The 12,213-nt window shown below is 43.1% G+C and overlaps 1 protein-coding gene and 1 long non-coding RNA gene across 2 annotated transcripts in view; one reads left to right on the forward strand and one right to left on the reverse strand.

The window, feature by feature from the left end:
• ITIH2 (inter-alpha-trypsin inhibitor heavy chain 2) overlaps nucleotides 1-12,213 on the reverse strand; it is a 38,260-nt gene that overhangs the window by 10,274 nt on the left and 15,773 nt on the right. Inside the window, exons 9-15 of the mRNA XM_014841316.3 lie at nucleotides 10,683-10,799; nucleotides 7,137-7,305; nucleotides 6,415-6,540; nucleotides 4,735-4,916; nucleotides 3,659-3,844; nucleotides 3,141-3,280; nucleotides 1,406-1,575 (exon numbers count right to left, since the gene is read on the reverse strand). Of these exons, the coding sequence (XP_014696802.3) occupies nucleotides 1,406-1,575; nucleotides 3,141-3,280; nucleotides 3,659-3,844; nucleotides 4,735-4,916; nucleotides 6,415-6,540; nucleotides 7,137-7,305; nucleotides 10,683-10,799 (1,090 nt within the window). The remainder of the gene's footprint in view (nucleotides 1-1,405; nucleotides 1,576-3,140; nucleotides 3,281-3,658; nucleotides 3,845-4,734; nucleotides 4,917-6,414; nucleotides 6,541-7,136; nucleotides 7,306-10,682; nucleotides 10,800-12,213) is intronic.
• Nucleotides 4,928-12,210, forward strand: LOC123282068 (uncharacterized). Its single transcript, XR_011499338.1, has 3 exons — nucleotides 4,928-5,976; nucleotides 10,250-10,498; nucleotides 10,999-12,210. It is a non-coding gene; the product is annotated as an uncharacterized lncRNA (long non-coding RNA).

Raw genomic sequence — 12,213 nt, forward strand, 5'->3', positions numbered from 1 at the left:
GTAAAGTTGGCATCTCACTTGGATAAATAAACAAGGTCTTCTAAACTTTGGCACCTGCGCCCTTGGGCGTAGCTGGGGACTTTCCACAGGGTGCAGAGATTGTGGATCATTTTTAAAGCAATTTCAAGATTCTCAGCTTCCATATACACTGTCTCCTAAGAAATGCTCTTTCCCCTGGTTTACAGATGGGAGGCGTGCTCTTTCCCTGCCTGCCTTCACCAGAAACTTCCCCGGAACCCAAGGGTCCATTTGAAAATTGGTGTCGTGCCAAAAACCAGAACGACTCCAACGACTGGGAAGCACGTCCATTTGCAAGTCAGATAGTTTCCAATTCTTTGCTTTCAACAGAATGAGAGTAGGGACTGGACTGACATCTGATAGAGCATTAAAAACAATTTTTGAATACTAGATCTTGACGTGAGCTTTGTCCTATAACTTCAAAGAAGATCAGGTAAGTGAGTGACGTTGCTATAACAAAGGTCTTTCTGTTCTCATCTACTTGTCAATGCTAACAAGTTTTGTCCAATTTATACCTTTAAAAAAGTTTTTAAGTACAATTAATGCTGAATCTTGTCTCTTTCCATCTATTAATAACACTTAGCCATAGATAAATGAGAAAACACTCTGCCACATTTTTCTCATTAACAGATGATTTCCAATAAAATTTTACCTCTTTTGTATATCAAAATTTATAATATATTTATATTATTTTGATCAATTGTCTACTCATAGTAATTTTAATAAAATAATACAGAAGAAAACTTGGAACACTCAGAATCTATGATCACAAGGAACTGAGAAAATTTAAATATGTAAACATATTTTTCTTGCAGAGAAGTATGATGATCAATAAAAGACTTTCAAGCCTAAAAACATATTATGTTAGGACAGAATTCTGCCAAGAAAGTGGAATGGAAATCCAAGTTCAACCAGAAAAAATATATAAAATTTCCAATAATTAAAATAGGATTTGTTCATCCATTTTTTTAATAGATCATGGTGAGCATCAGCTTAAGTATTCCATTTCATTGGCTACACTTAAGACAGTGATGCAAGAGTTTTATTTTAAAAGCTCAATATTTACAATATGCCAGAAGTTAAATTCGTTGCAATTATTTAAACAAGATGAAAAATTTCAAATCTTAATTTGAAAAATGGGTGAATGGGTACACAGGTTTTCAAAATTCCTTTGGGAGATATGTGAGCAAAAATGTTTGAAGACCACAGCAATAAGCTGTCCCCAAAGGAAACTGGGGGAAGAGTACAGGAAGAGCTCAGGGCACAGGAGACACCGACCTGGGAGCCAGAGGCAGGCTGGGCACGGAGAGCAGCAGAGGTCGGAGGACCCGGACGCAGGGTAAGAAAGCTGACCGGCCATATTTCTCCACCAGATAGAAAGACTGACCTGAGCAGCAAGAATGATCCTGCGGAGGGGAGTCAGCCAGCATCCGCTCATCCCCCGCCTCGTTCTCAATCACCATTGAGGTAAGGGGCGTCACTATGTGGTGGTCCAGAGACATTTGCAGGATTGTTTTTGTAATTTTCCTTTTGGCAGCTGCTGTAGGAGCCAGGCTTCTGTATTCAGGAAATAGAGACATTAAAGGACATCCCCACATGTAAGGCTGAGCTGAGGTTCGACAACCGCATCACTTCCGGGTTCAAGCAGGACCCTGCGGGCCAGAAGGTGAACTAAACTAACTGCCTTCATGAAGCTTACTATTTTATCTAGCTATGTAGGCCTAAGGAGTTTTTCTTAATAGACTTGATTTTTTCGTTAGAGCAGTTTTAGGTTCACAGCAAAACTGAGTGGAAAGTACAGAGATTTCCCATTTACCCCCTGCCCCTACACATGCACAGCCTCTGCCATTATCAACATCCCCCGCCACAGTGGGACATTTATTTCAATCCATGAACCTGCACTGACACGTCATAATCACCTTAAGCCCATAGTTGACATTAGGGTTCACTCTTGATGATGTACATTCTATGGGTTTGGACAAATGTATAATGAAGCGTATCCATCATTATAGTGTCACACAGAGTAGTTTCACTGCCCTGAAAATCCTCTGTGCTCCACCTGTTCGTCTTTGCCACCCCCCTAACCCCAGGCAACCACTCATCTGTTTTTATAGGGATTGTTTTTTAAAAATTAATATTTAATTTCTGCAGCAATGTGCTGTATCGCTTAAGTGCACCCAGGGTGCTTTTGTAAAAGGGCGAGGATAGCTCTCGCTTACTTCCAAGCCACAGCTACAACCCTGTGTCTGTCTTATGATCTTATTGACATCACAGATTTTCTCTGTGAGTCCAGTTATCCAACCACATTTCATTTTCCACAACCTAGTTCAGGTGACCGTGTTCCATCTTCCCGAGAACCCAACCGAATAGGCATGGGGCTCGGGGATGGTGATTTTCTTATCCAACACCCTCATGTAATTCTGATGCAGGTGGTCAAGACTCCTGCATAGTCTAGAAATACAGTTTTTTTATTGGCGAGTTTAAACTCAGGTCAGCTGAGAAGCCAGAGATGGAATAGATAACTATTAGGGTGCCCTTCGTTATGCAATTATATCATAATCACTTTACCATAAATTTCTCTTTGGACAACAACCTGTTTTTAAGGGTAAATGCAAATGAACTAGTGTTACCCCCCAGCATCATGGATGAACCTCACAGACATCATATTGAGTGAAGGAAGCCAGAAACAAAAGAAAATAGATCGTATCATTACACGAAATTTAGTCACAGACAAAACTCGTTGATGGTGACTGACATCCGGGTGGTGATTTCCACTGGAGGAGGGAGGTGGGTGTTGAGGGGAAGGAGAAGAAGGGAACCTTCAGAGATGATGGACATGCTCTATGTCTAGATCTGGGTGGTGACTGCGTGGGTGACACGTATAAAACTTCATTCAACTGTACACAGAATTCATGCACTTCACACACACCTCAACAAAAAAGAAAAAAGAGTGAGCCCAGCTTTAGTTAAAGTGCTTGGAACCAGTGGAAATTAATAATCCAAACCCTGAGTTAATTTGCTGCCTTTCTTGGTGCCAGTGTCTTTTTGTGTGTTACTTCAAATCGTCAGGGCAAACCTTTCACTTTTGCAAATGCCTGTGGGGCACATTCTTCACTCCTTACCGCTCAGCTAGAAGTTGGTTGATTGTCAGATAGGCCCACAATTTCTTGGTGAAGTCAGGATCTGCATGCTTGTCTTTTGATAGGAAATCCTCCAAGTCGTCCATTTCGGCCAGGGTTTCTAAGACTAACTCTGTGTTAGCCTGGACGATGGAAGGTTCAGTTGAAAAACACCAGGGAAGCAGAATTATAGTTAATTAGTCCACATTTTTTGTACCTACTGTGAGTGAATCAGGGTCCTATGCAATTTTAAGGGGAATGCAAAATAATTCAAAAGAATACAAAACAGGAAGTAAAAGCATACCTCTAGGGTTGGGTTTGAGTTTGGGATGAAAAAGCTGAGGATTTACACAGTAGTTGGGAAGATGGCATAGATCTTTTTCTGCTTTCTCTTTCACTTACTGCTTTTACTCCACGTGCAAGATTCTTGGAATATAGAGTGTTAGTCTCTTACTATACAAGATGGACCTTGTCCAAGGGATGAGTTAGTACTTTCAGAATAAGCAAATGAGCGAAAGTACCGAAGTCGCAGTGATAATGCCCTGTAATTGCTCCAATTTCTCAGGGTGAAATTTTCCTGCCACCACAATCTCCGAGCCTCCAAAATAGTTAGGGAAACTATTTTGAGTGACATCTGTTACTGACGTATGGGGATAGTTGAACTGAATGTTCCGGAGCAATGGAGTAGAGACCTGGTTGTAGAATTTCTACAAGTCATAAAAAAAAAAAACAGAGAAATCGTTATTGTCATACCACTTTATAGGTCTAAAGCATTTTTCTCTGGGATTCTTCCAAAGCTTAGCAGATACCTCTTATTTTATTCTCACAAGATCTCTGTGGAAAGCTATGGGACAAGGAAAATTCTCATAACTATCAGACGAACTGAGACACAGAGAAGATAAAGATTTGTTAAGAGTATTACCATTGATTTAAGAGTCTAGTAATTTTTTTTTTTCTGTTACGACCAGCATGAAAAGCTGATGGACACTGAAAATCAGAAAAGTCAGCTGGGTTGATATTCCCAAATTAGAAACTTATCCCTTACGTGTCCCCACGTTTCAGTGTGGTGCCTGCCTTCGATATATGGTATCTGGTACCGACAGGTGGGGTAAAGTACGTTCTTCTACATCTTTTTCTTGTCCATTTAGTCAAAATAAACGAGTAATTCATATCCTTCATATTTAAGGAAACTTACAGGCTATAGTTTGATCTGTGTTACATTATAAAAAGTTGATATCCAAGATGCCAATGCACTTGAAAGGGAAAACAGGAGGCCATGATGATGAGGAGGACCAATTGCTTGGCAGGAACGGAGAGCCGCAAGAAGCTCTGACAGTGTCTCCAAAGACTTGTTCAGGGAGGACGGAACTGCGCGCCCCTGGCCTCAGCCTCTCACCTCACTGCTAATGCTGATATGCAAGTAGGGTGGGGTGCATGAGAAAAGACTCGAACACCTTCCTGATTCATGCAGCTGAATATAGCGGAAATAATGACAATTTTCACTTAAATTCTGCTGTCTTCTTTTAGGCTTCAGATATTGCTAGTCGAATGATTTTGAGTGGAACAAAAAAAGATAAGAATAGGAGAAAAATGTTACCTTGAGCTGGGAAGAAGTGTCCTGGTTTCCATAAATCCTATGAGCAATTCCGCGGTTTTCATTGGATAGTCGCTTCAAAAAATCATAATCTACATCAAATCCTATCCCCAAGCTGAACAAGGAGATGTTGTCTTGGATGTTCTGCTTCACGTTTTTCTGAATTTTTGACAACTTCAGTTCACCTGAAGTTGATGATGACAGAAAGGAAAGGAAGGAGGCAACGTTGTAAAATTTTTGAAAAATCCATGGAGGACAGCTTAGCAAAACTGGTCAAAATTAAAAATGCACTTACCCTTTGACCCAGCGACTCAACCAGGATTTTTTCTCACTGATGCACTCATGCATATTGAAACGCAGTGTGGGCAACAGTACATAGCAACATTACTGAGAATAGCAACATGATGGGAAACACTCACACGTACACCAATAAGTGAGATTGGTTAAACTACGATCCTTTCACACTGTGAAATACTATGCAGTTATTAAAAAGATCAAGGTGACTCTTGATGTATTTATATTGACCGATCTCAAAGGCACAATTTTAAAGGGAAAAATCGATGTAAAAATTGGTATGTGTAGGATGTATTTGTATATGTGCATGCATATATGTGTGTATGTATATATGTGCGTATATAGTCACATATATGTATATGTATGCATATGCAGTAGACAGATATGCATAGAATATCTCTGGAAAGACACACAAGGAATTGGCAACCAGCGATCGCCTCCAGTGACAGGAACTGGATGGTTAAGGGACAGGAGTGAGAAGTAGGCTTAATTTTTTTACTATATTTCCTTTTCTTCCTAATGATTTTATTCTAAAGTTGAATTTCCAAAGTAATCTGATCCAAGGTGGAAAAAACACATGGAATCTACAACAAATACATAACCACGGTCGTTCTAGTCTCCCCATTAATAAAACGGTTGCTCTTCGTCTTTCTAAAACTCTGGTTGCCATTGTCATGATCGGCTCACTCGTTTTCCTTCCACTGAGCTGTGTCAGGTGCAGGTGGGCCACAGTCCTTGTCTACACGACAGACTGCCACAGAATCTAACATTCACTCTCGCTTACATTTGTCAGGGTAAAGACCCAAATAAGCACATAAAAATAACAGAACATGGAAGAAGCAGAGAGATGTTGAGCCATTTTGTGGATAAGAAAAATGCTTCACATACAGGACGTCTGGAATTTCTCCACAGAAGAGAAACTAGAAGAAGACAAGTCATTCTCCAGTTTCAGTGAGTAACTGAGGGCAGCGTGGAGAACAGAGGGAGAGTATGTTCCTGCGGCCTCCAGGGGTACTACTGGAGCCCTGGGATAAATGCTCATCATACACACTCCCACACACCATCCCACCTGCCTCAATGGAGGAAATAAATGCATTTCATTAGTTGGTATCAGCAACCCTCATAGTTTACTATTACAATTCCAATTCACATTTTCCCACGATATGGAGATGAAACGGAGGCATTCAAGAGCAACACTGAAAGATATCTGGGAATTTGTTTCAGCGGGGTGAGTGTTTTAGGGTCAAAAGAAGCCTTCTTAAAGGAGCAGGATTTAAAATAGTTTAGAAACTCAGGCAAATGCAATTAGATTTCCCGTTTCAAGCAAATCACGTTCCCAAGAAACAACGGTAAAAATATTTGTCAGTAGAAAATCGAAGCGATACTTACCTACTGTGGGATCGCCGTCAGAAACCAAAATTATCAGGGAGACTGAGTTGGGGTCCAACAATCCCAAGTTGTTGGCTTCGTTCAAAATAAAGATGGCCCGCAGGAGCGCTTCGTTGATGTTTGTGCCTGTTCAAGCGATATAATGAGCTGTTCTGTCATGCACTCTTTCATTGCACAGAACAATAACTTTTTGGGTTCAGGTTCATCAGTCAGGTGATTGCTCATGCATAATTTATTCAGTACTCAAATCATTCGATTGCATTTCCAAGTGGCACACATTTTGCTTAGTCTGGTCAAGATCTCCCAGGGGAGTAAAATGTTCACTTTGTGGTAAACTATCCCCTTAGAGCTGAATTAGCCCTTTCAATGCACCAGTCTATCGTTTTGTTAAACACCAAATTAAAGGTACCTAAATCAGCCTTGCTGGTATACTTGGACACTGTTCTGCAGGCGGGGACATTTTATGCTGTGCGAGTTAACAAGAAGGCTGGTGTCACTTACTGACGCTTTTCTGAGGAAGGCTGGAATGGTTAAAAACTAGTGTGGGATGTGTACTTTCACCACAAACTTAGTATTCATCGTTTAACAATAAGCATATTACTTAAGGCAGAACGCTGCAGAGTGGGCAAAGACCACAGTGATAGGGAATAATAGTTCTCCAGTGAATCAAGAATTGAACCCTATGGAAGTTTCTCACTGGGCTTTAGGTCAAACTCACGGACCTCCACTGGGCTGGATTTTCTCAATGTACTTTTTGGCATCTGCAACCTGTGTTGTAGTAGCTGAGACTAAATCATTTCTCCAGGTTCGCACATTGTGGTTGAAGTCAACCACAGAGAACTGGTCTTCAGTTCTTAGGTCATCCAATATGGTCTTCATTGCTTCCACTGTCTATTTTGAAAGAGAATAGAGAAGGGTCTCATTACATAAGCTCTAAGTCTAAGAAGAAAGGGAGAAGACCAAGAATTCATCCTAGTCATCTTTCAAGTAGTGACTCAAGCTGTAATTCTTCCAGAAAACCTCTTAAATCCACCTCAGTCAACACAGATCTATCTTGCACTTGCTCTGAACATGTCTTGTCTGCATTTTGATGCTTAAACTTTTACTGTCTTATTTTGTTATGCACAACCACTTTAGTCTTATTTTAAGTTAATGATCACAAACCTCAGCTGCTCGCTTGGGGGTGCCTGCAAATCAAACATATTTCTCAAGTCCAGCTACTCACCCACTCTCTCTTTTTTTTTAAAGATTTTATTTTTTCCTTTTTCTCCCCAAAGCCCCCTGGTACATAGTTGTATATTCTTCGTTGTGGGTCCTTCTAGTTGTGGCATGTGGGACGCTGCCTCAGCATGGCTTGATGAGCAGTGCCATGTCCGCGCCCAGGATTCGAACCAACGAAACACTGGGCCGCCTGCAGTGGAGCGCGCGAACTTAACCACTCAGCCACAGGGCCAGCCCCTCACCCACTCTCGTAAACTACTACTTCTCATCCTCAAACCGTCCACGTCCACACCTCCCTCCACGTGTCTCGTCTGATGACTTGGATTCCTACTTCACTGAGAAACTGAAGCAATCAGAAGAAAGTTGCTACAACAGGCGCCACCACAAAATCCTGCCTACCAGTATTTCTACTCATATATTTTTCCTTCCTACCTGATAATATGGAAGAACTAGTAGTATTTCTACCTAATGCAAATCCATCTGCTGGTGAACTAGATTTCATTCTCTCTCATCTACTGAGGGAAGTCACTCTATCAACTGTCCTTTGCCGCTCCCACGTCTTAAATTTTCCTCGTCTCTTGGTACGTTTCCATAAACATAAAAACGGGCTACTTCTCATCCCTTTACAAGTCCCATTTGTATCCATTTCTCAGCTTCCCTTTGCAATAAAATTCCTTGAAAGGATTATCTAAACGTACTGTCTCCAAATCTTCTTTTCCTATTCTCTCTGAAATGTAGCCCATTCAGGTTTTCACCATCATCCCTCCACTGAAACTGCCCTTGTCAAGGTCGTTGCTAAATCCAGTGGACTATTCCCACTTCTCAGACTCAACCTATGAGCAGCATTTGAACCAACTGGTCAACCCTCCTAATATGACTTCCTCATTGTCTTCCAGAGCCTCAGACTCTCTTGGTTTTCTCCTCCTCTCATTGGCTGTCTTTTCTGAGTCTTCTTTGCCAGTTCCTCCTTTTCTCTCCCAGTTCTAATTTTTGGACTAGCCTAGGGTTCGATCTCGGTTCTCTTCTCTCTCTACCCTTACCCTTGGTGTACTCATCTAGTCGCGTTGCTGTAAATGCCTTCTACATACTAGTGTCTCCTAATTGTATATTTCGATGTCTCACCTTTGAACATCAGACTTGTCTAGCCAACAGCCTGCTTGACACGCACCCTTGGATATTTAATAGACATCTCAAACTTCACATGTCCAAAACCGAACCCCCAATATTCCCCACAAAGTCTGATTCTGCCCCTGTCTTTTCCAGCTCACTGATGGCAAATGCCATCCTTCCTTCCCATTGCTCAGGCAGAACGGGTTTGAACATCTTTCAGTCCCCTTTTCTTCCCTGTCACCTCACAGCCTTAGGAGATTCTGTTTACCTTCAAAACAGATTCCAGAATCCAATCACTTCTTGCCACATCCACAACTGCCACCCAGGTTCAAGCCATCACCGTCTCTTGCCTGGATGACGGCAACAGCCTCTTCTCTGGCCTCCCTGCTTCCACCCTCACCTGCTGCCAGTCTATTCGCACCATAGCAACCAGAGACATCCTTTAAAGCATGTCAGCTCATACCACTCCTTCTTCCCAAATCCTCCATCAGCTCTCCGTCTCTCAAAGTAGCAGCCAAGCTTCTCACAATGACCTACCAGGCTTTACACCCGCCCTTGCCCCTTCCTTCTCAAATCTCATCTCCCGCTGCTTCCCCCACCTCCCGCCACACTGCTCTTCGCTCTGCTCCTTGAACGCGCCTGACACTCTCCCCACTTAGAGCCATTGCGCTGGCTGCTCCTGACGCCTACAGGGATCTTCCCCCAGAAATCTGCACGACTCTCCCCTCACCCTCCTAGGGTTTACTCAAGGTCTTCTCAATGCAAGCACCTGTTTAGAGGACAAACCTGTTTAAAATTTCATCCCCCTGCAATTGGCACACCTGATTCGTAATGCACTCCTCTTTTTTTTTCTTAAAAAGGGCTTTTTTCATAACATCACCATTGAAGATACTTTTAAATTTACTTGCTGTGTTTGTTGCTTATTCTCTGTCCCCCCATACCCCAGAAGCTCTGTAAGCTCCGTGAGAGCAGGGATGATTTTTTTAATGCTTTTGGTTGATTTCGTTACCAATGAACTAAATGCCTGACACAGTGGGTGCTTAATAAATATTTATTAAATAAATGAAGGAAGAAAGGAAGCAGGGAGCAAGCTCTTGTGTTAGAGCAGTGGTTCTCAACTAAGGGCAGTTTTCTCCCCAGGCGACGTTTGGCAACATCCAAAGATGTTTTTGATTGTCGTGACTGAGGGGGTGGGTGCTTTTGGCATCTAGTGGGTAGAGACCAGGGATGCTGCTAAACATCCTACAGTGTACAGAGCGGCCCCTACAACAAAGAATTATCCAATCCAAATGTCAATAGTACCACTGTTGGAAAAGCTGGTACTGGGGGATAAGCACAGTGGACAGGGGCCATGTATTTTCCTCTTTTGGATCCTCAAACTGTGGTGAACACATGGGTGATGAGAAATGGTTGTTAAATGAATGAATGAATGGTTAGTTGGTTGTTCCAATTGGTTGGATGAATGGATTGATAGATAAAATAAATTTCCTTGTTTGTTACTTAGAATTGCATCTATGCCACTGAAGGCTGATTAATCCATGTTGAACTCCAAACTGGAAGACACGACACAGGATGGCTACGCTCAAGGAATTGCAATATAATCAGAAAAGATATGCATCTAACGATTTCAAGTTACTTGTGAACAATGGCAAGATAGTCATGTAAAACATTATGCAGAAGAACCAAAAGACTATGAGGCAGAAGAAGGATCCGAGTGAGAAAAGGTTATACTGATATGAAATTTTTCAAAAAGGTGAGTTTTGAAATGAATTTCTGTTGTTTATAAGCCATTCAGGGTGTGGTACTTTGTCACAGCAGCCCAAGCTGACTGAGACAAGCCCTAAGGGGTAAGCGGGCATTGAATGATTGCACTGTTGGGAGGGGACCAACGAAGATAGGGAGTCCCACATACTGCTGCCACCAAGGGGGGGACTTACTTGTTTCATTTTTATTCCCCACATTGAGCCACTAACATCGATGACAAAGAGGATGTTTTTGGGGATTGGGTCCATGTTGTCAGGAGCAAAAAAGTGGACGAAATATCCATTAAAAACCTGAAAAACAGAACATATTTGTGAGCCCAACTGTTTCCGAGGTTTAGAATGTAGGAAGTTAGGGAGCCTGGGGATTAAGGGAGGAGAGATGCATCTGGTTTGCAGGAGGCATGGTGGTCGGAAGGGAGGGAACAGAGGCTTGCCATCCATCCATCTCTCCCTTCTCCTTCTTGCTCTCCCTCCTTCCCTTCCTGGGAAGGTCCAAGCCTTCCTGGCAGCTTCATTCCCCAGGGTACTTCAGTTCACTCCAGTCTCTGTTCCTGGCACCCTGCTAACCCACAGTTAATCAGCTAGAGCCCTGCCCTGGTGAGGCTCACAGGCCAGTGGAGGATGCAGACAAGTGAAGAGGCACTTTGCAGCCCAGGGTTGGTAAGTGCTGTGATCAGGAATATGGAGGGCTCTGAGAACACGCACTGGAGGTGCCTCTAACCCAGACAAGAGGGACTTTCCCAAGGAAATGGCATCTACGCTGGACTTGAGCATGAGTTTGGCGTCAGCCTGCCAGCGTGAGAGTGGGGCTGGGTTGGGGGGTGGTAGGAGTGGGGAGGAGAGTTCCAGAGAATGCAGCCCTAGTGTGAGAGACATTGGCACCCTTGGGGCTCTCCAAGTGGTTCATCCCAGTGGGGCATAGCATACAAGAATTCAAGGAATTAGGGTGGAGAATCAGCAGGGTACATCATGAAGGACCTAAGGTGCTCTCTAGGGAGTTCAGACTGTTCTTGAAGTGAACGGGAGGCCCCTCCACCTGGGATCCTGGCCACTCTCTTGGTCTTCCCCTGCGGCTCTGATGATTGCCTCCCCTCATTCTCTCTCAGCTGCCCTTTGGCTGCCTCCACCAGGACAGCCTCGTGTCCAGCTGTAGGGCGTATAGCTGTGGACACTTGCCTACCTCCCTGTCCCTGGAGAGAAGTACAGGCTTTTGGATACCCTCTAAGATTTCTTACCTTAGCACAAAGGAAATACAGACGTGCATCTAAGACATGACAAAGGGGGAAGGGGAAAATTTCAAGAAATTTCACAGTGAACGTGGGCCCTGGAATCTGCCACTAGCCCTAGCTCTTTCTCTAGGCTTTGGTCTTTCCTTCCTCCCAGCCCCATAACTTCTGTGCCTTCTTTGATAGTCTAATTGCAAAGGACCTTGGAAGATTATCCAAAACCCCCATTTTGTGATTTTTATCTTGTTCTTTATATGAGGCCTAGAAGTACCTTTCTGGGTCGTGACACCCAAGGACCCTTTATTCAGTTTTCTTGACATGAAAAGATAATCCTTAATGACACTTAGGGAGACATGGTTTTGGTCCCTTCTCTGCAGCCTTGACACTTGTCTTGGCAGCTAGGAACCACCCAGAAGCCAGGGAGTTTGTCCAATGAGAATCAGTTCTTTGACCTCAGCACGGCCGTTCTCCCAGACTGT

This window comes from Equus asinus, chromosome 29 (genome assembly GCF_041296235.1).
Source record: "Equus asinus isolate D_3611 breed Donkey chromosome 29, EquAss-T2T_v2, whole genome shotgun sequence".
Taxonomy (NCBI): domain Eukaryota; kingdom Metazoa; phylum Chordata; class Mammalia; order Perissodactyla; family Equidae; genus Equus; species Equus asinus.